Consider the following 27787-nt stretch of genomic DNA (forward strand, 5'->3'; position numbering starts at 1 on the left):
GGCTGGGAGTTTGCTCTCGAACACGGCTAGCGTGTGGCAGGTCAGAAAATACGACGTGGCCGAGAAGTGCGGCAGTTGCGACTGCGGCGTCCCTAAATTTTCGTACGCGACTCCAAGCGCCGAGGTTTTCGCGGGCCTAAGTCGGGAACGTTTCCGGCTGGAGATGAAGCTTTCCAAACAGATGTTTAAAGTGAGCATCCCTGAAAACTGTGTGCGGCTGTTCTACGCGATGTCGTTGTACGTGCTGTGGGTCCGCAGCAGCACTAGTGTGGACCAGTAGTCAGTTCAGCAAAAGCTTTGTTAAAATAAAGATTGGGGAGCGGGGGGTGGCGAGGTGGCGAGGTGTCGGCTTGCAATCGTGTAAATACAGTATTGACCACAGTGCCAAGTTCGGGGTGCGCCTTTTATGCGCGGAAATAAAAAAAATCTGATTTTTCGCGCCCAAACTAGGGGTGCGCCTATTATGCGAGTAAATACGGTACGTCAGCACCACATGTAGGACGACTCCACCAATTTCTGATGGCCATTTTTGCAGAAACCAGGCACAGCTGCAATAAGCTTCATGAACTCTTTCTTCATGCGATGGCCTTGTGTGTTAGAAAAATACAAATTTTGAAAACACCTATAGTGGCATTAAACCATTTTCTGTGCCAGTAGTATTCGAAATATTCTCTTCGAAATTATTTTAAACACATTAATATTTGCTTCAAACCAAATAACCAAACAAGATATCCTATTTGCCTGAATCTAAGCTGATGTTTTACTGAAACTCTGAATGTGAAACTCAAGCTGCGCTTCCAGCACCACCTTTGTGCATGTTACTGTTGGATCAGTCATCAGCACCAACATTTGGTGCGCCATTTGTTTGGGTGCACAGTGTGCTTGTGGTACGGGCCATACTAGCGGTGTGCTTGGTCTCACGACACGATGGCGCCAACAAATAAGCTTCGTCACTACACCACTGCTTTCAGGCAGAAACTTGTGTTGGCAGCGGAAGGCTCGTGCAACCTTCAGGCTCAGCGAGAGTGTGGCGCAGACGAAGCAAACGTTCACCACTGGAGAAAACAATGAGACCAGCTGTTCGACTGCTCTGCGGCTCAACTAACATTTCTTGGACACCACACAGAGGCTGTCACCATGCTGTGGAAGAGGAAGTTGCCCCGTTCATTAAGGCACAGAGGGCTGGAGCACTTCCCACTACCACAGAGACTATTCAAGTGAAGGCCACGGAAGTTGAAGAAAGCCCGAGGTATCCCCTGCACCGAGATCAAGGCAAGCAGGCTCTGGCCTCAAGACTCCTGAAGCGCTTCAGTTTAGCCTGCAGCAACGAATGGCAGCTTGCCAAAAGCTTCCTAGCAATTTTGAACAGAAAAAGGTCGCTTTTCAAAGGAATGCAACCAAAAAAAAAAGGCACAAAAAAGCAATGAACTGGGTCAGATTGGAAACGCTCACCAGACGCATTTACTTTGAAGTGCCCATGGTGTATACAGTGACCGAAAAGGGAGCTAAAGAGGGGTACATTAAGAGTCAACTTCTTTTTTTTTTTTTCTTGCTAGCAAGGGCCGCGAGCAGGGAGGAGTTGACTTACATTTGGAAATGACTTATATGTGGCAGGAAATCACGGTGGCATGAACTAGGTCAACAGCATGTTCCTATCATGCACTTTGTTGGCAAGCTGGCATGGCAGCCCATGACGTGGCACATGCAGTGTAACAAGAGCCATGTCACGTAGTCCTACAGAGAGCGTGCCACTACTTGCAGTACATGCTGCACTACTTGCAAGCTTCTAGGTCTGCCTGCTCGATCAGCAAGCCGTAGCTTGCACACGTGTCCCCCAGGGCACATCCCGCAATTCCCCCGAGACACCAGTTAACCAGGAGCAGGCCAATCCTCCCTCACCAGCCATGTCGCAGGACTCAATGTGGTTGGCATCGATGTCCGTCCAGTAGAGGCGCTGGTCAGCATGGTCAATGGTGAGGCTGTTGACACGCCCCACCTGCAGAGCAACACATCCAGCCCAGTGAATGTCACTCAGCCGCACAGGCTGTGACAAGCATCGTCACAGAAGGCCATTAAGATACACCACTGAGCTATTTAATACCAGTATACCGGCACTGCAAAATGCCCCCGTCATAGCTAATCACTGTAGCCACACAATCTCACAGTAAAATACCGCTTGAACGAACGTCACTTCAACGAACTATTCAGTTGTACGAACTTTTTTCAAATCCCCCGCCAAATCGCCATTGAACCCAATGCAAACGCCCTTCAGTTTAACGAAATTCAGTGTAGTGCGTGTTTCAGTTTTACGAACGTATTCCGCGGCGCCACATACGTCTCAAAGGTCATACTGATCGCTTCAACGAGTATAACACGCCCTTTTTACTGCATATTTTTATTCCGAGAACGGCGCGGCCATGCTTTAGCAAAATAGGCTACCTATAGATAGGTTCGTAGCCAGCACAAGCCATAGCTGGCTTTGCACATTTTATTGGCTCCACAGCCATTAGCAGCCAAAGCCATAGCCGCAGCTACAGCCTCAGCTCTACTAGCCCTACTGCGAAGAAGCTGCGCGTGCTTCGTGCTAATGAGTGCCAAAAGAAAACACTTGTCTCTTGACGAAAAACAAGAAGTTTTACGTCGACTGGACTCCGGGCAGCGCCAAGTCAACGTTGCAAAAGCTTTTGGAATTCCAGCGTCATCGCTGTCTACCATCAAGAGCTAGCGCCAAGCGATCGCGGCCGCATCGGAAAGTGCGAAGCTCGGCCCCGCGCGCAAACGACTGTGCGCTGGGTATTTTAGCAAAGTTGATGACACTGTCGCCACATGGCTCAAGGATTTAAGGTCCAGGAACATTCCGGTTTCTGGACCCATGATACAAGAGAAGGCCGTGGAATTCGAGGCGCTTTTCAGTGTTACCGGCTTTGAAGCAAGCAGTGGATGGCTGCATCGCTTTCGGGCGCGCTACGGAATCGGTTGGAAGCAGGTGTCCGGTGAAGCAAAGAGCGCGGACACCGCTGCTGCAAGCACGTGGCGTGAGGAAAAATTGCGCGACGTCATCAGCGCCTACAGCCAGGACGACGTATACAACGCCGACGAGACTGGTGTATTTTACCAGCTGCTTCCGGACAAAACCATGTGCTTCAAAGACGACGCGTGCAAAGGTGGGAAACACTCAAAAATGAGAATTACAGCATTGTTTTGCTGCAACACATCGGGCACCCACAAGATGAAGCCCTTAATCATCGGCCGATACGCCCGCCCAAGGTGCTTTAAAGGGCTTGCATCGCTGCCTTGTGATTACACCCATAATTCAAAGGCCTGGATGTCGCGCGACCTGTTTACGAAGTGGATAGTGGGCGTGAACAATGAAATGGCCAAAAAGAATCGCAAGATTTTGTTAATTTTGGATGATTGCTCGGCCCACTTAGTTGACACTCGTCTCAGCAACATCCGAGTCGAGTTTCTCCCGCCCAACTGCACATCAATCTTGCAGCCTCTTGATCTTGGCATTATAAAAAATGTGAAGGTGCACTACAGGCATCGGCTTGTGCAGCGCATTCTGATAAATCTCAGAATGCAGAAGCCTGAGCCAATTAATGTGCGACAGGCAGCTGAAATGCTCACAGGTGCTTGGTGGACTGTGAAGCCAACAACGATTGTGAACTGCTGGCAGAAAGCAGGTTTAAATGCTGCAAACTGGACTGCTGTTGATGCCAGTCCTTAAGGGGAAGAAAATGACAGTGATGAAGGGAGCACTGAGCCTGGTGGCTGGAAGGAATTGTCAGAAAGACTGGGTACAGACAGCCCTTTGCCTTTTGAGGACTATGCCTGCTGTGACTCCCAGGTTGAGACATGTGCCACGCTGACTACGGAAGACATCGTAGCAAGCGCACTACCTCAGGAACAAGAGGAGGAAGAATCTACCGAAGGAGCACCGACTGAAGAAAAAATTTCAGCTAAAGAAGCATTGGTGTGCTTGGAGAAACTAAAGACCTTTGCTGCCCAGCAGACTGTTGTGCCGGAGAAAGTTCACGAGGGCTTGGACATAGTGGCCCAGTTCACAACTGCTGCAGTCTTAAGTGGACAAGTGCAGAAAAAGATTACTGCATTCTTCACAAGGACCTAGGTAGTGAATATCAACTTACAAATAAATGGGTTGATATCATTCGAACACCCTATTCTTCCTTTAGCGCGAGATAACAAGCTCCGACATACTTCTTTCAGTTGAGTGAACTTTCACTTCAACAAACTTTTTCCTGGGGTCCCTCGAAGTTTGTTCAACTGAAGTTTCACTGTATAGGCCTTCTCAAACCAACTTTAAAAATATAAGCACAACAAACCCATAACACTGCTGCCACAGAACCTGCTGACCCCTTAGCACACGGTGAACCATCTCGTGCTTAACCATTTCGCTGTCGGGTGTTTCTGCCCGTGACGCACCCCCAGTGTCGGCTTGGTTTCAGGGAACAAGCATATCAGGGAATGAGCATAGCGATTTATTTTTGATTATGATTGGTGTACAAGTAATATAGTCAATGGAATATGCACATTTCAGTGTTCTGCAGTTGTTAGTAAACATCATCATCATGATCACAAGCCTGACTATAAATAGATAAATGAGGATAACACGAAAAAAAAAAAAACTGCTCAATATTTTTTGAGAGTGTGGTAGATCTTGAAACATGGGTCCAGGCACAAGCCTATGTCGCACTCAGCGCACATAACACGGGTGTCTTTCCTTTTCTTTGGCCCTCGAAGAGTGTTTGCACACACGTGACACCTCTGTTGGGTGCGGCTCCCTTTGGCTTCGCTTGGAGGAACCATCTGCGGAAAATGTCGTGCCGTGAGCCTCGTCGGGCCATCGCCGCTCCGTTTTCCACCTCTCTTCCTAGCACTATGAAACTCTTGTATCAGCTGATACACGACATTCAAGCGAAATTCACTGAATGTTTTTCGTCCACCATTTTCCCGCCACAGGATGAAAGCATTTAGAAGGCACATGTCCATGATATGAAAAAAAAACTTCTTGTACCACTTGAGGCTCTTCCTGATACTTTCTGCAAAACTCATCATCATGTCTGTCTTGTCCACTAGTCCCATCTTTGCATTGTACTCGAGTACGCATGCGGGCTTTCTCTTGTTTTCGCCTGTTACCCTGTCCGCCTTCCCTGTCCGCCTTCTCTGTATCTTCCAGACGTGCATCATGCATGGACGTCAGGACATGCACATCTCTCTTATCGTGCCATTTGAGCGCAAGAAGCTTGTTGGTATGTTATGACTCCAATTCCCCTTTCTTCATCTTTTTGGAAAAATTTGGAAGCCCCTTCCTGTTGGACCGAATAGTTCCACATGCGTTGGTTTTTTTGTCTTGAAGGCAGTTGAATAGTGCTGGACTGCTGTACCAGTTGTCCACAAATAGCGAATGTCCTTTTCCAATGTAGTCTTGAAGGAGCTCTAGAACGATAGAGCCAGAAAATCCCAATTCCTTGACCATGGTCATGTTTGTCGTGGCTCCAGTGTACACAACGAATTTCAGTATGTAGCCGGTTTTGACATCGCACAGAACAAAGAACTTGACACCAAAGCGGTGCCTCTTCGAAGGAATGTATTGCCGAAATCACAGCCGCCCTTTCCATGGCATCATAGACTCATCTATGCACAGGTCTTGGTGTGGAATCAGTAGGCTACTCAGCTTGCTCTGAATTGCTTCCATAAATGGCCGCACTGTTCTCAGCCGATCTGCGATATCTGTGGAGTCGCTCAGATGGAGGAGCCGCAGGAGGAGCAGAGAGCGGTTCAACGAAAAAACGGTAGCAAAAAATGGCGTGTGCAACATCGGGTTCGTGCTCCAGTAATCTTGCAAGACATTCTTTCTTATCAGGCCCATCAGCAGAACGACCGCAAGGAAACAGTACATCTCTGCTACATCCGTCTCCACCCAAGCTCTCAGCCGCGACGTGCGTGCAACTCCTTGTGCGCTTGTCTTCACTTGCGCGAACTGATTCGTTTCACTCACGATGTGTGAAACAATTTGCTCATCAAAAAACAGTTTGAAATAATCACCTTCTTGAGCATCCGGTTGAAGAGTTGCGCTCGCGGACGGTCCGGAACGTGACGCATCGAAAGAAAACATCGTCGGTGAGAAATCGCCTTTCTTCCACATAGTTTCTGTTTGCCACACACGTTTCCGGGATGATGGTCCTGTCGTTTCATCATCGGAATCTGACGATGCGGAACTCGCCTCTTCCTCGGATGAGACGCTGTCCGAGTCCGAATCCGAGCTCAGCTCGTATTCAGAATCTGAGGAGCCACCGCTCCAATGCGCAGAGGAAGGCCCCGCGCGGTCAACCATAACCGAAAGTAACCGCGCGCAGCGAGAGTGTGCTTTCAGTGGCCCGCAAAACTGAGAGAAACGGGACGCTGTGTAATAAAGATGAGAGAGGGAGATGGAGAAAGGGTAAAACAAAGTTAGAGGGGCTTTACGTTTGCTGCTGGCAGTCGCAAGCGAGGATGCGACGAGAGAGCGAAAGCAGCGATCGAGTCATGCGTCGGTCTCTTAGACTCTCAACGGCGCGCGCCCGTGAACTTGAAGCGCCGTAGCTCACACGCCGAGAGAAGAAAAATAAAAACCTGCAAAACAGCGGCAGATGGCAGAACAACCCTTGAACCCATAACCACACGCGCGCGCGTCATGATCCGGCAAACGCGGAGCGACCCCGCCACTCAGCAAAGAGAGAGGGGTGGGGTGGCAGTCGCTCCGTACTCTTCAATACACGTACCAAAAGAGTGACGGGCGAAAATACGAACTTTTAGAAAGATTGAACAGATGGCGCGGCTAGTCCAAGAGCGCCAGCTTTGCGCTGAAGCGCGAAATTTTGAACGCACGATAGAGAACGTACCGGTACGTCAGTGACACTGTGCGGGGGAAGCGCGAAAACGTACCGGTACGTCCGTGACAGCGAAAGGGTTAACGGATAACACGCCACCATTTTCACTCTTTGTTGGTACCATCACTAGTGCTCTGCTTAGTCAAAAAAAAACTTTCCACCCCTTCAAGCAGCATAGAACAAAAAACAATGACCTTACTGCTGAATACAGATTCAGCAAAAAAGTGCACTGAAGCTGGCATGCAAGAAAGTCAGTTTTCAAGCCATGTTGCATTTTGCCAGCAGCGCCTTGCGACTTGCTCCTCCGATAATCAACCACTGAAATCACTCCTCCAGGAGGTATTTGCGCTGCCACCTTACAATGCTTCATGACAGCATGCAGTAACCTCCTTTGTTGTGTGAGCATTAGTGAAACTGTGACATTGGACTATTTCTCTGAATGCAGTCACTATCTAAAGGATTTTGAACAAGGTACCAGTCTATAAAATAAAGTTTATCTACGGAATGATTTTCCCTATCCCTTATTTAAAGTAGTTTTTGCTTGGTTCAGTTTGGTTTGACTTGTTTCAACACAGAGCTGCTTGATTTAACTTGCTTTCGCTTCATTAGGCTTTATGCTTCCGGTTAGCCGCCATCAGGTGCAGTCGTTGCTTCAGTCTGTTGAGCATGCCTCGCTTGGTTGAACTGTTTTGTCACATCTCGTTCTTCCTGCCTTTTAGCCATGAGGGGATCTGTCGACTACCGCTGCCACTGTCGTCGTGCCTGTTCTCGCCGTTGAGCCCAATGATACCCTTCATCAAACAACCCGGACGGCCCCCTGGTTAGCCTCCATGCTGGTTAGCCACGGCAGAATGTGTTCAAATACACCTAGCTGTGAATGCAAAATGAGGCGAGAGTTGCCTCTACCCGAAGTGCAGCAGCTGCAGCGGAGTAGCCTGTGACATGCCCTGTGGGGCGAGCGCTCGCTGATTAGTATGTGCCGCCTGTGACATCATGCATGGCACGAGCCTCTGACTGACTCCTCCGCACCACACCTTGGCGTTGACACACTAAAAGAGAGCTAGGCAAGAGCCGCCTTGCATCGACGGATGTGAGTTGCCCGTGCGGAGTCCAGGCCGTTGGTAAAACAGTCATCGCCTGCAGTCGGTGCACTGCTTTGCATCATTATATGATCACGTCTTCAACCTTCATTCCGATTCAGAATGCTTTGGGGTGACACAGAATCTCAATAAAGTGCCATGTCATTCCAGACAGTTCTCACCGGCTGTCATATCAAGCGGGGCACATAATTTTGTGTTTTACAGTCAAGACTTTAAATGCATTATCTCAATAGGAGGTTCATCAGGTCCACATCAATTCATCATAAAATTTGAGTCATTGCATGAACGGGGCATGCATAATAGAGGTTCCGCAGTATTTTCAAATACCTGGTTCGATTCATAACCAATTGTTATTCACATTCGCTTAGCAACCAAAAATTTGATATTCACACAGCTCTAATCAAAAACTATAAGCTAAGCAAACAAAACTTCTGAAAAACTGAAAAACTGAGTGCAGCTGATGAAGTGACTTAAGTGACTTAAGTGTGCAATCAGCTACATATCAACAATGATTGGTTGGTTTATGAGGCTTAACATCCAAAACCGACTCGGGCTATGATAGACACTGTAGCACAGAGCTCCAGATAATTTTGATGGTCTGGATTTCTTCAACGTGCACTGATACTGCAGGCATCTCGCATTACACAGGCCTCCAGCATTTCCCTCCATCAAAATGCGACTGCCATGGACGGGATCAAACCCACGTCTTTTGGGTCAGCAGCCAAGCACTATAACTACCAAGCAACAATCTTTTTAGGAGAACCACAAGAAGTGAGGGTTTAGGGTTGCGAATCCTCCTGCTGGTGTGTGACGGGTGGCATGCCCCCTCACCTGGGTGATGAGACGCACACGCTGGCTGCCATCGAGGGCGGCGCGCTCGATGCGGCGCCCCTTGACGTTGCCCCAGTCGCTCCAGAACATCCACCGGTGGTTGGGCTCCAGGGCCAGGGCCCGGGGCTCGTCCAGCCCCCGCCACAGCAGCACCCGGCGCGCCGCCCCGTCCAGGCGGGACACCTCGATGCGCTTGAGCCCCAGGTCGGCCCAGTACAGGTTGCGGCCCACCCAGTCCACGGCCAGGCTCTCGGGGAGCTCCAGCCCAAACTCCACCACCGTCTCAGCCTGGCTGCCATTCAGGAAGGCCCGGCTGATGCGCTGTCATTGTGGAGAGGCACTTCAGGAACACTCCCTACGCAATCTGACACGGCCAAGCCTCCCACAAAGCAGCATGCTTTGTGCTTCATGAAGCACGCATGAAGCATAAAGCATGAAGCATGCTTTATGCACACTTCATGCTTTGTGCTGCCCAATCCTGCACTCACAACCACATTTTCTTTTGCCCATGCATACCACATGCTTTGCTTATTCGACCCAAAGGCATTGAGAAGTTGGCTGCTCCTCGCAGCTCATGAGCACTGTGGCAGAGCTACCTCACAGATCAGAAAGAAAAAAAAGAAAAAAAGCATTATTACAGGTACTTGTATCTTTTTTCTGAATACAATGCAAGGTGCATTCTCAAGCGTATGATATGAGGCAAAACAAAATGCGTTATATTCGTGCAGAGCAGATACAGTATTTAACATGGTCAAACCATGTTTGACCATGTTAACTACCAACTAGCCCAATTTGAAACCCTCTTAAGATACAGTATTGGTAGATTTCCTCACGAAATGGCCTTTTCAAAAGACTCCCTTTAGCCCCCTAACAGGCACTTTTTTTTTTTTTAATGGTACCTTTGGTGCCATCACTGCCAAACCGAAAATATGCTCTGGATGAGCCCTACTCACCTTAAAGGACTACAGACACCTAACTTTAGTTGTGCGTTTTCTTTTCCGGATGATGTGTTAGACATTACGAGTACATGGATTTCCGCATGGGTCTACAAATTAACATACAGAAAACCAAAGTAATGTTCAACAGTTTAGCAAGAAAATACCAGTTCGCAATTGGTAGTGAGGTGCTGGAAGTAGCAAGAGAATATGTCTACTTATGGCAGGTAGTGACCACAGATCCGGATAAGATCCGGATAAGAGAATAAGAATGGGGTGGAGCGCATATGGCAGGTTCTCTCAGATCATGAATGGCAGTTTACCAATATCCCTCAAGAGAAAAGTATACAACAGCTGTATCTTACGGGTACCCACCTATGGGGCAGAAACGTGGAGGCTAACAAAGAGGGCTCAGCTTAAGTTTAGGACAACGCAGTGAGGTATGGAAAGAAAAATGATAGGCGTAACGTTAAGAGATCAGAAGAGGGCGGAGTGGGTGAGGGAACAAACGCGCGTTAATGACATCCTAGTCGAAATCAAATGGGCTTGGGCAGGGCATGTAATGCGAAGGCCAGATAACCGGTGGTGATAACCGGTGGATAACGGAGTGGATTCCAAGAGAAGGCAAACGCAGCAGGGGGTGGCAGAAAGTTAGCTGGGCAGATGAGATTAAGCATTTCAGCACGGAGTAGTGCAAGCTGCGCAGGAATCACATCAATGCCGTGTGTTGCAAACAGTCTTGCCCAAATCAAACCTTGGACAGCAAGTCAATGCCAGCTGGGCAGACATATGAAGAAAGTGAAGTTCGCGGTGCTGTATTTTGTTCGACGCATCCGGTCGCGTTATTGGAATGCCCATTACGTTCTCTCTTGGGCCCTCCGCACAACCGCACAGAAAGGGGTCAGTCAACCCAGCGGGAGAAGGGAGGCGCCGAATGGCGGGGGATTACGGGAGACGTCAAACTCCCCTCATGGACGGAGTCGTTAGGTCGCATCCTATGTGCACGCGTTTACGGCGAGGCTGACCCGCGTCACAGTGCGCGGCTTTTTGTGCCATGTCTGCAGCGGCATGCTTTGACATATTGTCAAGCTAGCTGCAGGCATGAGGAGCGACGATGAGAAACAGATGAGTTGAAATGGCTTTCCTGGAACTTGGGTCAACCGGACGTTGGGAAAGTGGGAAAATAAATGTTCGCGAAGCTCGCAGCAGTGATAGTAGAAAGTGTACATATGTGTACGGTGTCGCGAGGGGCTACCTTCTTTCCCCAATCATTCATTGGGTGTATTTTCCTTTCCCCAATAAGTTATTGGGTGGATGTTTGTACAGTACCTGATTGGTTATTCTCCCACCGAGGGCGGGGACATAGGATTTAAAACCCGCTGCTTCGGCAGGACCGAGGGCTGGTTTCGTCACGGTAGAAGTACGAGCCAGTCAAGTGTAAATATGTTTTCTCCTTGCTTGTATCTTCCTTTGTGCTTATAGTTGTTATAAAAAGTTTAACCTCTCCAGAAGTGTCCTCTGGCAATGTGATTGAGCAAAACGAATCTGCAAGACGTCAAGCATCCTACAATTATCATCTTCAACAGCAATTCCCCTCTAACGAGATCTCAAGAGAGGATTTCAACTGGCGCAGCCGTAGAGGGGACATTTTTAACTAAGAAGAAGCCCCCCCACCTTGAGAGCCGTGTCGGACCAGTAGAGGCGACCATCGTTGCCGTCGTAGCCGAGGGCTGCCGCCTCGCGCACGCCGGCCAGTGGAATCTGGTCGGTGCGGCGTGACTGCAGCGAGATACGGCGGATGTCACTGTTCTGGGCATACAGCAGGAATGCCTCAGCGGCCGTGCAGCCGCGCAAGTCAGCGCGCAGCTCCAGTCCCGTGGGGCAGGCACAGACGTGGCCTCCACCCCTGGGCCGCTGCAGGCAGAGGTGGGAGCAGCCCCCGTTGCCACGGCTACAATTGTTTTCGCCCCGCCGGGCTCGCACATTCACCGCCTTCAAGCCCATCAGGTCAGGCAGCTGGTCGAGGATCACCTGCCGCTGGCCGGCCGTCCTCTTGTGAAGCCGCTCTATGGAGCGGCCCTGCCAGTCCGTCCAGTAGATGTAGTCACCTGAGTGCACACACACGGCGGAGAGAGAGGTCCGTCAAAAGTAGCTCAGAAGTAGACCTGAACTTAAAACCATCCGAGAAGGGTCAGATAGTCGACAGTGAAGCTCCACCTGCATTCACGACCACCACAAAACATTCAATCATGACAAGGAAACAGATTGCTGATAAAGGCTTTCTTGCCACGCAAACATAAAGCTTACGAGCGGCAAGAATTTAGTTGTGGCTGCTTCGTTCCGAGTGCGAACACCAACAGCGCAAAAACGAAACTATGCTACAGCCCTCGTTGTGCGGGCAACGCTGTATGAGATATACAGTAAAAGCTCGTTAATTCGAACGTCACGGGACCGGGAAAAACGTTCGAATTATCCGATGTTCGAATTATCGAATGGCCGCGAAAAAACCGACAAGAACCATTTGCATTACGGTGTATGTAGGGTATTTACTCGCGTAACGAACCCACTCACATAATGAACCCACCCACCCCCGATTTTTGCCTAAGAATAAAAAAAAAAAGCGTCAGTCGTTGACGCTTCCCTCCGTTTGGCACCGTCACAGCCCACAACGCATTTCTTGGCGGCGCGCGATAACATCACTTTTGACGTTAGCTCCAGCAAGAGGGAAGCGAACTTTGGCAGAGTGCCAGCGCTTGTGCCGGCGTCTTGTTCGCGGCTGAGTGCGTGCTTCCGTTGGCGACCGACCGATGGGTGGAAGCAAGGACGACGCAAAGAAAAAAAAAAGTTTTTCGCTCGTAATTTGTAGCGCCTGTCTGAAGTCATAGCCGTCATGGGCGTTGGCTGGGACCGCGCTGACAGTGCTTATCCGTATTTTCGAATTAACAGGGCTCGAATTAACGAGCATTTAGTTGCGAGTTCCGGAGGTTGCGCGGAAAAGAGGGTAGGCAGCCGCCAGCGCAGTCGCCAACCCCTTCCCTCCGGTGCCGCCGACCACCGCGTCAGTGATGACGCCATTTAAGCTTTACCCACTCTTCCAAGATTTTATCTAGTTCCATCTTCTGTCCCCGTTTAGGACGTACCCAGCCTCTAACTATGCGGAGGAGGGGCTTTTTTTTTTTTGGCCATATGCTGTGTGCCAAGCCGCCCAGACGCGGTGGCGCGTAGTTCGAATTATCCGTAACGGAACCGACTCGCTTTCGAATTAACGGGCTTTTTTATACACAGATCTCTATGGACCTTAGCCGGACCAAGTAGTGTAGTTCGAATTATCCGAAAATTCGAATTATCGAGTTTTGAATTAACGAGCTTTCACTGTAGTTGCATGGCTTGGCTCAGAGGCTTTTCTTTTTCTTGTAAGTGGCCGCTGCAAAAACAAAGCAGAAGCGTATGCAAGCTGCAACTTCGCTTGCTCCACAGGCACAATACCTCCTTGATGCTGCCTCCTTACCACCGACACAAGCTCCGAAAGGAAAGATAGAGAGCCATCGCGGGGCATTTTGGATGTTCTTTGCATACGAAATGATCGCAAGAACCACAAAACCTTGCCAAATGCAGATAGGCCTCTTGAGCTTGTCTTGTGATTTTTTTTTTTCGGAAAGGAAAAGAACTTTTTTTTTTTTTAAGTAAGCTCAGATATGTTTTTCCAGGTGCACTTCCATTATTGCATATACATATAAACGCGTATAAGGACAACATTTTTGTAGCGAGAGCTGCATTACGCCAGCTCTTGGAGCCTTCAGCGTGGCATCACCCCTTGAGCTCGGTGGCGGCGGCACCGTGACCTTGCGCCGGTCGGTCACGTGGTGCGGAGAGCGCGCTGGCGAAACCGAGCTGCAACAGCTGTGCACATGCGCCGTGTCGAGTGGAGGGGGAGGGTGCGAGTGGAGAGGGGGAGAGGTGTTGCAGCTGCATAAGTAAGCGGCTGGGCAGAGCTCTCGCCACTCCAGGTTTAACCAGAGCTAAACCACAGCCAATTTTTCTGTTTCTATCCCCGCGTGGGTCATGGAAAGTATGGTTGCGGCCCTAACACGGATTTTTTTTTTTAATATTGCTTTCAGGAAAACAGGGTGCAGTCCATAGACGGGTGCAGTGCTTACACACGTTTATACGGTATATTTTTTTCCGGCGAAATTAAAAATCACGACTGATTACAAAATGATGACGACGGCATCAGCTGCGATCAAAAGCACTTTCTTTTTTTTCTTGCTAATGATCAAAATTCTATTTCCAAGCATTTTACAAGAATGATCCCTTTCAGAGCACACAAAATTGTTTCTTAGTGTGCTATGCTTTTGGTTCAAAAAAGCGGTTTACAAAACTGCAGCGCTATTTTGCCTTTTTGACCCGCAAACGCAGACTGTGTGAATGCACGCCTGCATTTTTCGTCCCAACTGAGAACCACAACCGCTTCTGCTGCTTCAACCAATCTGCGAGTTTTGAGTCCTCGAAGGACATGAAGTTGGAATATCAGCCCAGCTGTGGCCACCTCAGTCAGGCAGATGCCAAGATGAGTGGCACGACGCTGCACCAGATGCAAATACGGCTTCTTTCCCTCCCTTCAACCCTGCTACCTCCTTGCAGCCCCCTCGCACAAGCAGTCGAGGGGGAAAACCAGCCCAGTGCCTTCAGCATTCTTGCGAGCTCAAGCATCACGCTAAGCCTAATTTGTCCACTGCAACACCACAGTGCTCGGAATTTGCAGCTCTTCTCGCACTTGCAACGACCCCAGCTGTGAACTTTTCTCAACCACTAACCAAGTTCGCTAATGTATCAGAAGTGGAGAGCCCTTACCGAGAAGGGTGAACCCAAACACGTGCGGTAGTTGCTCGTCCAGGAGCACGCGTCGGTCGGAGCCATCCAGGCGGGAGCTCTCGATGCGGTCCGTGCGGGCGTCCGCCCAGTACAGCCGGCCCTCGGCCGCGTCCAGCGCCAGCCCATTAGGCCAGCCCAGCTCGGTAGAGATCAGCACCCGCCGCTCGCTCCCATCCAGGGCAGCCCGCTCTATCTTGGCCGGCTGGCCCCAGTCTGTCCAGTACATCCACCTGCACGGGGGGGGGGGCCATGGGGACACGCAATGCGCTCAGGCACCTCGTAAAATAATACTGCGTTTTGCCCGTCAGCTTCCATCTTCACCAATTCCACCTAAAGGCAAGCCGTGTTACATTCACGCCATGTGTATCAATGGTGACAGTCATTAACGCAGCTAGTCTAGCCTCTTGTAAATGATATACAGGGTGTCCCATATTTATCTGCCCAGGTTGTAAAACATTCTCCTGCACAAACTACTTGCCTGTTTGGGCTCAAGCACAGACCATAGGTAGCTTATGACAGTCTGCGTATTTCAATTAATAATTTCAATATCAGAACTTGCCTGAATTGCCTGGAATCGGCAAAAAAACTGCAGTCGTCTACGCAGAGAATTTTCGTCTAGATGAGTAGAGCAGCAGATTTGACAAGCTGCGCCATCTGGGGAATGGCAAGACCTACCCCAGCTCCAAGCAGGGATACTGGTTGCTTAGCCGTTCGCCAGATGACACAGTTTCTCAAATCGGCTATCCCACTCGCCTCGACAAAAATTCTGCACACAGATGACTGCAGTTTTTCACCGATTCCGGACAATCTAGGCAGGCAAACTCCAATCTTATATTACTAATAAAAAAGCGCAGACTATCATAAGCTACTCTGTAGTAGGTGCTTGGGCCCAAATAGTTCAGTAGCTTACGCAGGAGAACCTTTTACAACCTGGACAGATAAACATGGAACACCCTGCATATAACTGGCACTGCCAACTCGCAACACTAATCATAAGAGAAAAATTTTGTGATGTTACCACTCTGCAATGTGAACTGAATGTGCTCAACACCTGAAAACACATTCTGCTGCATTGCAACCCCACTCCATGCTGAAAACATATCATAGAAAATTAGCATCCTAGCTAGCTGTTCTCAGAAAAAAATAAACAGCACTAAAATAATAAAATGACAGGCTCCAAAAAAAAGCTTTCTACCTTAAATTACTTTCAAAGCAATTGATTGACCAGGAAAGAAAGCAAGCACAGTTGATAACTGAAGCATTCTGCTACGGGGAAGTTGCCTGCCTATCCATGCCACATGGGCACTTTATACAGGTGCTCACCCCCTCTGCATGTAGCAAATTCACATGCCTGAAGGAGACGACAGTCCTTTTTCGACACAAATAACTTCTAAGCAAAGTCGCAACATAATTTTGCTCCATCCAAAGCAAGTTTAACACTGCACCACAAACTATGCAGAAAAATTTCCCTTATCCATACAACACATTTCCTTTCAGGATTTCCAGCAAAAAGGGTCTTTTAGTGCAAAAAATATATATACAGTAAAAGCTCGTTAATTCGAACTTCACGGGACCGGGAAAAAAATTCGAATTATCCGATGTTCGAATTACCGAATGGCTGCGAAAAAACCGGCAAGAACCATTTGCATTACGGTATATGTCCCGTACTTACTCGCGAAACGAACCAACGAACCCACTCCCGATTTTTGGCAAAGAATTTAAAAACAAAAAAACGCGTCCCTCCGTTTCGCGCCGGTCACGGTCCACAACGCAACGGCGCGCCAAGATGCTGCGCAGCGATAATATCACAGTGTGTTTACTTTTGGCGTTAGCTCTAGCAAGGGAGGAAGCGAACTTGGCAGAGTGCCAGCGCTTGTCCGGTTGTGCAAGCCTCGTTTTCAGTACGTTCGCCTTATCGGGCCATGGGCGATTGGGGCGGACGCCGTCTACTGCCACTCAATCATTGGAACGCACGATAGCAGCAGCAAACGCCTTTTGCAGCGAACGATGCTAAAAGCTTGCGTCATGATCGCGGCGGACCGCGTGCTTCCGTTGGCGACTGATGGGTGGAAGGATGGACGACACTCGCAAAGAAAAAAAAAGTTTTTCGCATGTAATTTGTAGCGCCCGTCCGAAGTCATAGCCTTTCACGGGCGTTGGCTGGGACCGCGCCGACAGCACTTATCCGTATTTCCGAATTAACAGGGCTCGAATTGACGAGTATTTAGTTGCGAGTTCTGGAGCTTGCGCGGAAAAGAGGATAGGCAGCCGCCACCGCCAACCCCTACCCTCCGGTGCCGCCAGCCGCTGCGCCGGTGATGGCGCCATATAGGCTTTAACCACTCATCCACGGTTTTATCTGGTTCCATCTTCTGTCCCCGTTTAGGACTTGCGCATGCTTGCGCAGCCTATAACTATACGGAGATGCTTTTTTTTTTTTTGGCCATGTGCTGTGCGCCAAGCCGCACAGGCACGGCGGCGCGTAGTTCGAATTATCCGTAGCGGTACCGACTCGCTTTCGAATTAATGGGCTTTTTTATACACAGATCTCTATGGAACTTGGCCAGACCAAGCAGTGTAGTTCGAATTATCCGAAATTCGAATTATCGAGGTTCGAATTAACGAGCTTTCACTATACTAAAACAACTTATTGATCAGTCTTCAGAGATGGCAGCCAGGTGCTAACACACATTAAGTTGCTGTGCCTTTCAGCGGACAACCTTTTTTATCACCTGCCTCCTTTTGCAAACAAAGGGGTTCTGTGCAGGAGGTGGCAGCCCAGAGAGTACCACGTCTCACCACAAGTACAAATTAATGTCACATGAAAATGATGAATAAAACGGCCTTGCAACGAGAGAATAATTGCAAATAGAACAGCTATTGTATTATGCCATGACATGAGCTGAAGAGCGAGAGCATGGAACAAGCTCGCAGTATACTACTTGAAAACAGCATTGGCCTAGTTTTCTTTTTCACAGTCTCTCTAAAGGAGTGACCATTATTTGTGCTTGCTTTTTTCTTCCGATTTTTGCTTTCCCTCCGAGTAAATATGGTATGTCCACCATATACCGTATTTACTCGCATAATTTGGCCCACGCATAATCTACCATATACCGCATTTACTCACGTAATTTGGCCCAAGCATAATCTACCATATACCGCATTTACTCGCGTAATTTGGCCCATGCATAATCTGCGCACCCCAACTTGCAACCTGGATTTTCAAAAAAAAAAACTTTTGCTCGCATATTTCGCACTCTTTGCTGTGCCAGACTATCAGCATGTACGCGGGTGCACGCAAAGAACCCTTGGGAAGATACAGTGCTGCCATCTCTGTTTGTCTCACGAAACCAATAAACAAAGCTACACTCACCTCGAACACCCAGAAAGAAAGAAAAAATCACAAAAGCTACAAACCGGAACCTAATTAATGCGCTACACTTATCTGGATGAGTTTGCACAGCTATCAGCCCTACAGATAAAAATGGCAGTGTCCAGAAGTGTTCTTAGCAAGAGCATCTACAGATCAGCGCACTTACCCCAAAAACTTACGATGCAAGTCCATCAGTGCAGACATGTAGAAAAATGAATTCAATTTCACTTGTTTGCAACATCAGCATACCATGCACGTGTAACTGCACAACGATATTGCAACTGAGAAAAGTAGGCTGCACAAGCAATAAGTAACTGCCGCCACTTGTGGTGAGTACAGACCTCATGACAGCAACAACACTCAATGCTCGCTGATCATGGTTTCCAGTATCAGAATACAGAGAAACAGGCCCTCTCGACGGATCAAAGAATTCTCGACAAAAATCGCCCAAATCGTTTATAACAGAACCACTTTAGAATCGAGCACCATGGACAGAAAATTTTTATTTGCAGCAAAAACCAACTGGGTTCTTAATATGCAGTTGTGTGTACATACACTATGGCAGTAAGGGTTAGCCAGTAACAAATTTTTTATGCTTTCACACCCAAATATTGGGTTCACTCTACTGCTGGTTCATCTGAAGCTTGGCTGATTTAGGAGCTTTTCACTGACCCCGAGAGATCCTTTCTTCCTCAGCAAACCATTCCGAGTTCATACTTTTATGCATTCTGCACTCATACCTTTACACAAGGCAAAAAAAAAAAGATATTCTCTGATTTCAGAGCATGCATGCATAACCTCGTGAAAATGGGGCTCCCCAAAACATGCCAGTACAGCGCATGTTCAACACAGCTGACGACACACAAAGTGACGAATTAGATTTAGGGCTGGACTAGTAGACAATGCATCCAGGCAAACTTATTGAATGAATTTGCTAGTAAACATGTTAGTTGAAGTTCATGCGAATGCACAGCAATTAGTACTAGCACTACTTTCTAGTGGGCTAGTTGCTGCGCGTCTGGAAACAGAAAAACTCCCGAAAAAATTATGACAATAGATAAGAAATAAAAGCGTTTTTCGTCTTCCAGCTCCATTTTTTCGAGCAGTTTTTCGAAGTTCCCAGAAACCAGTACGGATGCTACAAAAAGCACCAAGATGTTCCGTACCACGTGCAATAAGAAACGAAGAAATAAACACGAAATAGATGGCCAACAAGTAACGGCAGATGATGATGATGAATGGCAGCTCACCCCTGCGGTGGGTCCAGCACGATGGCGCGTGGCTCGGCCAGCCCCTCGGCGATGAGCACCTTGCGGGCGGTGCCGTTGAGCCGGGCCACCTCGATGCGGTCCGTGCCCGTGTCGGTCCAGTAGAGGTTGCGGGCCACCACGTCCACCGCCAGGCCGTCCGGGTGCTGCACCTCCAGGGTGACCACAGCCTCCTGGCCCGTGCCGTTGAGGAAGGCCCGCTGGATGAGGCAGAGCTCGTCATCTGTCCAGTACACACGGCCCTCCACGGGGTCGTAGTCCAGGGCTATGGCGTGCTTCAGACCCCGCAGGGGCAGCACCACGTCCGTGTAGTCCGGGGTGTCCAGCGAGATGCGCCGGAGATCCTTGCGACGCGCCAGCAGCAGAATCTGGTCGGCACCTGCGGGAAAACAAGGTGTCATTCCACCCACCTCTGTATGGCAACAACCGTTCTAAACATTTTGCAGCCTTCAAAGGCTTTTGAAAAGAAAAGAGGAGAAGCATTTCACTGTTGGTCACCAAAAGACACAAAGCTACCGTTGTATAAAACTTTAATCCACCCTGTTCTTGATTACACAGCTGTAGTGTGGAACCCATACAAGCAGCTTGAAATTAACATGTTAGAAGCAGTCCAGAAAAAAGCTGTACGTTTTATATGTCATCCTTATATTTCTCACCCTCTTCCACACTTCTTTCATTGAATTTAACCACGCTCTCCGCCCGTCGCCACATTGAATCACTAAAATTCTTACATTGTACAGTCGACTCCCGATAATTCGAAGCCGCTTAATTGGAATTTTCAGTTAATTAGAAGAGATGTGGTGGTCCCGACTGTTTTATATGTAATTCTATGGAAATATCTCTCAATAATTCGAAGTTGAAAAGCTTAGAGTATCATTTAATTAGAAGTTATTTTTCAATCGAGAATCACGACGACCGCCATTTTGGTATTATCATGGTTGTCAGCACCGCCGCTTTGAAACGAACAAGATGCACCGATGCCATCGTAAGCGCCCGCAGCGCCGCTAAACTCGAAGTGGTGAGATTAGGCTTAGCGCGTGCTGACAAGTCGCGACGCGACAGCGTCACTAGGCTCATTTCTTTGCTGCGACCAGTCTCTCTCTCGTTCGTTCCGCGGTTGGTTCCACGCCAAGGAGGATCTCGTCGAGTGCAATTTGGACTGTTGTTTTGACTTGGCACGCAGCGGTTCTACCAGTCATGACGACTCGTGGAAATTATCGCACGCTTGACTTGGCGACGAAAGTCGAGATTTTGAGAGAAGTTGAAAAGGGAGACACCGCCAAGCAAGACATCGCTCGGAAGTATGGCATTAAGCCCTTTCCAACTTTATCAAGAATAAGCGTTCAATCCTGGATGCGTTTGAGCACGACACATTCAAGATGTCACGGAAACGAATGCGCACAGGCGCCCATCCAGAGCTTGAGCAGGCCCTGCTGGTATGGATTAGGGAAGCGCGCAATAACAAACTTCCTCTCAGCGGTGAGATCGTCGCAGCGAAAGCCCAATTACTCGCAAAAATGTTGGGGATTGAAGAGTTTGCCTCGTCTGATGGATGGCTCACACGATTTAAGGATCGCCACGACCTGGTGTTCAAGAGCGTCTGCGGTGAGAGGGCGTCTGTAAACGCGGAAACATGCTCGACATGGAAAGAGGAGAAGCTCCCCGAGTACTTGGCCGAGTACGAACCGGAAGACATATTTAATGCAGACGAGACTGCTCTCTTTTACCGGCTTCTGCCCGAGAAGCCATTGACTTTTAAAGCCGACGACTGTGCCGGGGGCAAACGGAGCAAGGAGAGGGTGTCTGTGCTTCTCGCGGCCAATATGACTGGCACAGAAAAATGTCGCCTGCTTGTGGTGGGGAAGGCTGCCAAACCAAGGTGCTTTAAAGGTGTGAAGACACTTCCTGTCGACAACGCGTCAAATAGAAAGGCATGGATGACCTCAGATTTATTCAAAGATTGGCTGATGAAGCTGGATCGAAAATTTGCGTCGTCCAACCGGAAAGTGCTCTTTCTTGTTGACCAGTGCAGTGCGCACATGAATGTGCCGACCTTGAGAGCTATGCGCCTTGCTTTCTTGCCTGCGAATACAACGTCTGTCCTGCAGCCCATGGACCAGGGCATAATAAAAAATGTGAAGGTCCTCTACAGGAAGCACCTGCTTGAGCGCATGATTTTGTGCATGGACAACTCCTCACAGTATGAGGTGAGTTTGCTTAGCGCCATTCACATGCTAGCGCGAGCGTGGGATCTCGTCAGAAAAGAGACGGTTGCGAACTGCTTCAGGGTTTGCGGCTTTGTGGCAGCTGCTTCAGAAGATGCCTCTCCTTGTACTGCATCGGGGGAAGAACAAACAGGCGAGCTCGACGGCGCCGATTTTGGCGCTGCTCTAGGTGGCGTTCCCTTTGAAGACTTCGTCGCTGCGGACAGTGAAGTCGAAACGTGCGGAGCCCTTACGGACGGCGAAATTCTGCAGATTGTTCGGCCCAGCGAATCTCTTGACAAGAGTGACGTGGACGATGACATCGAAGATGAGCCGCAACCAAGGGCTGCCGATGCAGCGGCAGGCCTCGGTGTTGTGGAGCGCTTTTTCGCTGCAGAAAGTAACTCAGCGGAAGCATTTAAGCATATCTATAGTCTGCAAAACATGCTCTCTGCTGCACGATTCACTAAGCAGAAGCAGCGAAAGGTTACGGACTATTTCTCATGAGCTGACGCGATTTCACTGCAAATAAAGAGAATTTTTTTGGCGCCTCCTGCTTAATTGGAAGTTTGTTTAATTGGAAGTTTTTTGGCGTCCCCGTGAACTTCGTATTAACGGGAGTCGACTGTACCTTCAATTCCTTGGTAAGGCTCTCAATAACCACTACATTAACTTTGCACCATTATCATCTACAAGAAGTCATCATGAGCTAAATTTGATACCATATTTTGCGCATACTAATTTGTTCAAATTCAGTTTTTTTCCCTGTTCAATAGAAGCCTGGCATTCTCTACCAGGGTTCATTCGCTCATATACATTCGCTCCGGCACACATATTTGAATGCACAGTGGACAACTTTTGGGTATGTCCATGACTGTTGAAAAGGTTTAAGATGCCCCTTACAGGTTGCCACTGTGTCTTTTTACCCTGTTCTGCGCTTGTGTTTGCAACCAGGGTGAGCCGGGGAGACAAACCTTGAGCGCAGGTGCGTGAGTCGTTGCGCAGGCGCACACCCGTTGGGCAGGCACAGCTGTAGAAGGGCGCCTCCGAGGACACCAGGCAGAGGTGGGAACAGCCGCCATTGTTGTAGCTGCACTGGGAGCCCTCGCCTGCACAGCAACAACACAGGCTCAGCTTCAGAATTCTTCTCTCAACCAAAAGACCACACTGCAGCCTGATTAGCACCGCCTTTATAGATCATATTCAGCGCTTCCTATTCTTGTAAGACGTGACATGCAGAGTGCGCTGCTATGGCCACCATCAAACAACCCCTGACCTCAAGTGGATATAGAGAAATCTATTCCAACAGAGAGCAACCTTGGCACGTGGCCATAATTCTTTGATTGTTCAGAATCTATACGAAAGCTAAAGTTTCCCGAGTTGGAAACCAAGAAAAGGGAAATAGTTTAGGTGGATGTGACCTAGTTTAGATTATCATTTATTTATTCATTTACTTATTAACAAATACTGCAGGCAGTGGTGCCATCCAGGCAGGAGAGGTCTAATCACATGGTAGTACAATAAAGGCATGAAAGGATTCACATTGAAGCACACAACAATGGACACTGGCCAAGAGTTCTACTGTTCACCTATGAGAGGAAAACAAGACTAATGGAAAGCCTTCGTCCTTAAAATGTGCTCTTGAATAACATTAGAGTAGTTGACTTCAGCTGACCTGTGATGCACAGAGGAATAGCAAATTTTGCTCAGTAAACCAGTTCCACTGTGACAGACCGAATAGAGGAGTCCCCACTGCCAAAGCATACTTAGGTTGTCTTTGGGACAAAAGAATGACCCAAAAATTGATTTTCTAACAATTACATTTTTGGATTCTACAGTTACAGTAGAAAGTTGACAATGCAACCCCGGTCAATACATTAACGGTCTTATTGTTTTATTGGGGTTTAACATCTCAAAGCAACTCAGGCTAGGAGGGACGCCGTAGTGGAGGGGGCTCTGGATAATTTTCGACCACCTGAGATTCTTTAACTGCACCGACATTGCACAGCACACGGGCCTCTAGCATTAGGTCATCATGTGGGCTGAATTTGCGCACCAGCAGATGATTTAACAGCACAAAAACTGTGGACAGCTCTGTCCTAGTATGCCGATATCTTGGCATCTATGACAGACAGAGATGTCATTCTGTTTGCTAAGTGAAGCTGACACAGTGTTTGCAATAGCCAGAGCACAATCGTTCAATCGCACTTCAAAACTTACTACTGCGACTATGCAAAACTACAATGTGCGATTCCTAAAGTTTTACAACCGAAGACCACGGGGTCTGAAGAGCGGTGCTGACCCTTGGGCTGGCGCAGGGGGCTGTAGGCCTGGATGTCCATCAGGTCCAAGTCACCCGAGAGCACGGTGCGCTTCTGGCCCCCCGTCTGCTTGGAGCAGGAGAGCACTGCCCGCGCCTGCCAGTCCGTCCAGTAGAGCGTGTCCCCCAGAACCTGCACGGCAGGGACACTCAGCCGGAGCACAGGAAAGGCACAGTGCACTTTTCCACAATGGTCCACCACACTACTGCCAGAAAACTGTGTCACGGCACTCAGTCAATGGCATTGTCACACTTGTCACGCAAACACTTTGGTACTGTAGAACCCCGCTGTTATGCCCTTCACAGGGCTGCGGAAAACGTGCATACTGCTAGGAAATATGGTAGCCGACAACAGCACATTAAAATAATGTGTGTCGCTGTCTGCTGCGTTTTAATTCCTGTGTACCCAACACGCTTCTCTGAAATTTGCGAAGTTTCGTGGCTCTCGCAATCATTGTGCACGTGTAGAACATCCTAAATGCCCTGCGATGGCTCTCTTTCAGCTTGAGCAACTATCGGTGGAAGGGTGGCAGCAGCGAGGAAGCACGTATGAACCTGGCCATGTTGCGGGACACAAGCACTTCTGCGCCGTTTTCAAGGCGGCTGCTTTAATCCTGAACAGTTCTCATCTATTGCAATCTGCAAGCTGTATCTTTTAAGCTGCAGGGTATAAAATAAGAAATTGGATGATAGAAAACAAAGCCTCAGAGCCAGCCTGCACAACCGCATCTATTTCGTTTTTGCGCCTTCGGTCGTATGCCTGGCCTTACTCTGCCATGGGCCACAAAAGCAGTGGTACCACAGGCATAATAAAGTCTACATGTTCATCACTAAGAGTTGCTATTCCTCTTCAACACCAAGCCTCTTAGACAAACACCAAGGCACAATGACAGGCCTAAGAGCAGTTCACAGTCAAACCTTATGGATATATTGAACTCGGATATATCAAATTATTCTTTATATTGAACACTCAGCAGTATTTCTAGCACTGTGCACGTAAAATGTATTTTTTATCATGAACTACACGTTGGATATATCGAACGCTGAGTGACCATGACCGGTCACTAAACGCCCGCATCGGTCAACAAACGCCCACCAACACACTGGTGAACTGGCTCCGGGTAGTCTCTCGGCAATTGCGCTGCCCAGTCGCGCTTCAGTGAACTTCCATGAAACGCCGGAACACGACCAGTCTTGTTCCGTCAGCCAGCGAGCCTCACTTTGCAGTGCTCCTATTCGGCAGCCGCATACCATGTGATCAAGTACATGCAAGCAGCTCTGGACTTATTGCACTGGCTTTGGAAGTAGGCAACCCGTAGGACTACAAACGCTACAAGACGTCGTGATGTCACCCTCCATGAACAGTTAGCATTTGCGAGTCATGCTGTACTGCTCTCTCGACTCTAGCTGTGTCTGTGTTGCTGCGCATTCGCTTTCCTGCATTTAATCCTGCAAGATGACGACGAAGTAGCAGCAAACCCTGCCAAGGAGCTTGCAACGAGCGGGTGCAAGAATTGCCTCCCGAATAACTGTTCAGCCATGGCCAGACCCGAGCGGCGGCGACAAAAGCTTCCCGCCACCAAACACAACAGCGGTTTTACAGCCACTTGATCAACGCATCATCCATGGGTTTTAGCTAGTCTATCGGAAGCACGTGGTTGAACGGCTTTTATTGAAGTTGCACGTTAATGATGAGCTGAAGACAGGTGATTTGAAACACAATCCAGTGCGGAAGCTGCAAGTGAGGTGCACGCAGAGCTAGATGAAAATGACATTGCCACTCTATGGGAAGAACTCGCCGATGCTCCAAACGCTGCGCCAACAGAAATTGCCTTTGAGGATTCCTTGACGGTTGACGATGACATAGCCGTGACATCAACCCCGTTGTACTCGGGAAATTGTTTTCAGTGTGCTGGTGTCTAGCACAACCGAGGAGACCAAGAAGCCGCTGCCACAAGATGACCACCCTCACCCGATCATTCGCCAAATCCTTTCTGCTACCAATGTGCTGTAATGATACCGCTTGGGAATACAAGGGAAGCAAACTGCAGTTCGCTGAAATGATGCCACGTGTCAAAAATGCGATTCTCTTTGATGGAGCTAAACGCAGTGTTTAGACAAAAATCACTGCCGATCTGCAAGTAGGTGTACATTTCTCACCCTTAAATTACTTGTGGAGTAGATCATTCATGGTGAGTGGCATGGTTTTCCTTTTGTGAGTGCGTTTTCGCTCTACTGTTCACAACATCGCGTATAACGAATTTGGTACTGAAGTTTACTAAAGTTCGTTATAAGCGGGTTCGGGTATATCAAATTATTCCATACATCGAGCAAACTGCACTGAATCATGCTGTTTGTTACAACCGGGTTTCACAGCATTCTCAAAGAAACGCCCACACCAAGACCAACAAGACAAGTTGATTTTCCACTGCTCACAAAAGCTCCTACTCCACGCAGGCTCCATACATCGGGTATGTACGTGCGTACGTACATACATACATACACATAGCATACCTAACTGTGCTGCACATGTGATGAGCAGCAGGGCAGAGCTGGCTCTTCAGGACAGAACCAACATGGCCCCATACAGCGCCATGCAGAGCACCCTGCACTGACTCCTACACCACTCACCGTCAGGGCAAAGGGCAGCGAGAGGGAGCCATGGATGACCACCGCCCGGTTCTTGCCATCATAGTCCATGGACGAGATCAGCTTCAGCTTCGCATCCAACCAGTAGATCCTGCACGACACCCACTCAAGAGGCTCAGTTACAGGGGGCAAACAAGCAGCAAGCATACCCCAAATGGATCATCACCACACAGATGCTGCTGCTCTTAAGGGGGGACACTGGTCTTGAAAAGAAAATTTTATTAATTTAGTCATAGTTATGAAATTTTCAGGGCACATGTATTTTTGTGCGCTGATTCTAGATATGTCATTTAATTTCATGTAAAACAGTTCCTTGAGCACTTATGCACTTTTTATGCTAGTATTTTGCGGAGAGTTTTGAAGAAAATTTGCTGCAGGAAACTCGCTGAAATGCATGCCATTGGCTTCTCTTGAGACCAAGGAATACAATAAGGGTAAAATTATCATCCTGGCTCTCATAGAACTTGAGTAATAGGGTACTGAAGCTGCCACTTCAGAAACAGGAATACACACTTTCCTTCTCATTTCTGAAGCGACAACTTCAAAACTCTATAACTTAAGTTCTGTGATAGGCAGGAAGACAATTTTACCCTTATTGTATTCCTTGGTGTCAAGAGAACCCAATGGCATACATTTCAGCGAGTTTCCCGCAGCAAATTTTCTACAAAACTCTCCGCAAAATACTAGCATAAAAAGTTACATAAGTGCTCAAGAAATTGTTTTACATGAAATTAAATGACATATTTAGAATCAGCACACAAAAATACATATTTCCTGAAGATTTCGTAACTGTGACTTCATTAATAAAAATTTTTTTTTCAAGACCAGTGTCCCCCCCTTAAGTCACAGCCCCTTCACAATGATGTGAAACATGAGTGCTTTCAACTGCGCAGAAAGTAATCTGCGCATATTAAGAGGCCCAAAACTAACTTCCCAGCATTTCGTGCACCACTGCTGAAATAGCGAGCGCACCAAGCCACCGAAAGGCTCTTTTTCCTTATGTTCTGCAAATGACTGTGCACAGTGGCCGCTTGAGGCACACTTATTTTCAGACAGAGCCTGGACGTTTGCGCGCGAGCTTGAATACTTTTGTATGTTGTAAACAGTGTACAAAGCTCTTCCCTGTCCCTTCTTGCCATCGCTCCCCTCTGTACTTCTCCTCGCACTCGTCTCCCTTTCCCTTTCACCTGCACCGGCTGCAGCAACTGCCGCGGCCAGCTTCATTCTTTTCGGTCACTTTTTTTTTCTTTGTTCTTTAAAATAAACAACTACCACCCCCACCTTCCTCCTTACACGCAAGATGTGACACTAAAGAAGAGACTTCCCACATAATCCTGAATGGCAC

The 27787-nt window shown here is 48.4% G+C and overlaps 2 protein-coding genes across 5 annotated transcripts in view; one reads left to right on the forward strand and one right to left on the reverse strand.

Moving 5' to 3' along the window:
• The window catches only part of crim (QVR superfamily protein crim), a 64203-nt gene that overhangs the window by 31482 nt on the left and 4934 nt on the right, over positions 1 to 27787 (forward strand). The window lies entirely within an intron of this gene.
• arr (low-density lipoprotein receptor-related protein 6) overlaps positions 1 to 27787 on the reverse strand; it is a 123863-nt gene that overhangs the window by 18317 nt on the left and 77759 nt on the right. For all 4 annotated transcript variants that reach the window (XM_089559932.1, XM_089559924.1, XM_089559920.1 and 1 more), the window contains 8 exons: positions 26425 to 26533; positions 23776 to 23926; positions 22448 to 22582; positions 19252 to 19648; positions 14608 to 14858; positions 11431 to 11864; positions 8822 to 9142; positions 1900 to 1996 (listed from right to left, as the gene is read on the reverse strand). In XM_089559932.1, the coding sequence (XP_089416058.1) occupies positions 1900 to 1996; positions 8822 to 9142; positions 11431 to 11864; positions 14608 to 14858; positions 19252 to 19648; positions 22448 to 22582; positions 23776 to 23926; positions 26425 to 26533 (1895 nt within the window). The remainder of the gene's footprint in view (positions 1 to 1899; positions 1997 to 8821; positions 9143 to 11430; positions 11865 to 14607; positions 14859 to 19251; positions 19649 to 22447; positions 22583 to 23775; positions 23927 to 26424; positions 26534 to 27787) is intronic.

Source organism: Amblyomma mixtum, chromosome 1 (assembly GCF_055824585.1).
Source record: "Amblyomma mixtum isolate Tamu chromosome 1, ASM5582458v1, whole genome shotgun sequence".
Lineage (NCBI taxonomy): Eukaryota > Metazoa > Arthropoda > Arachnida > Ixodida > Ixodidae > Amblyomma > Amblyomma mixtum.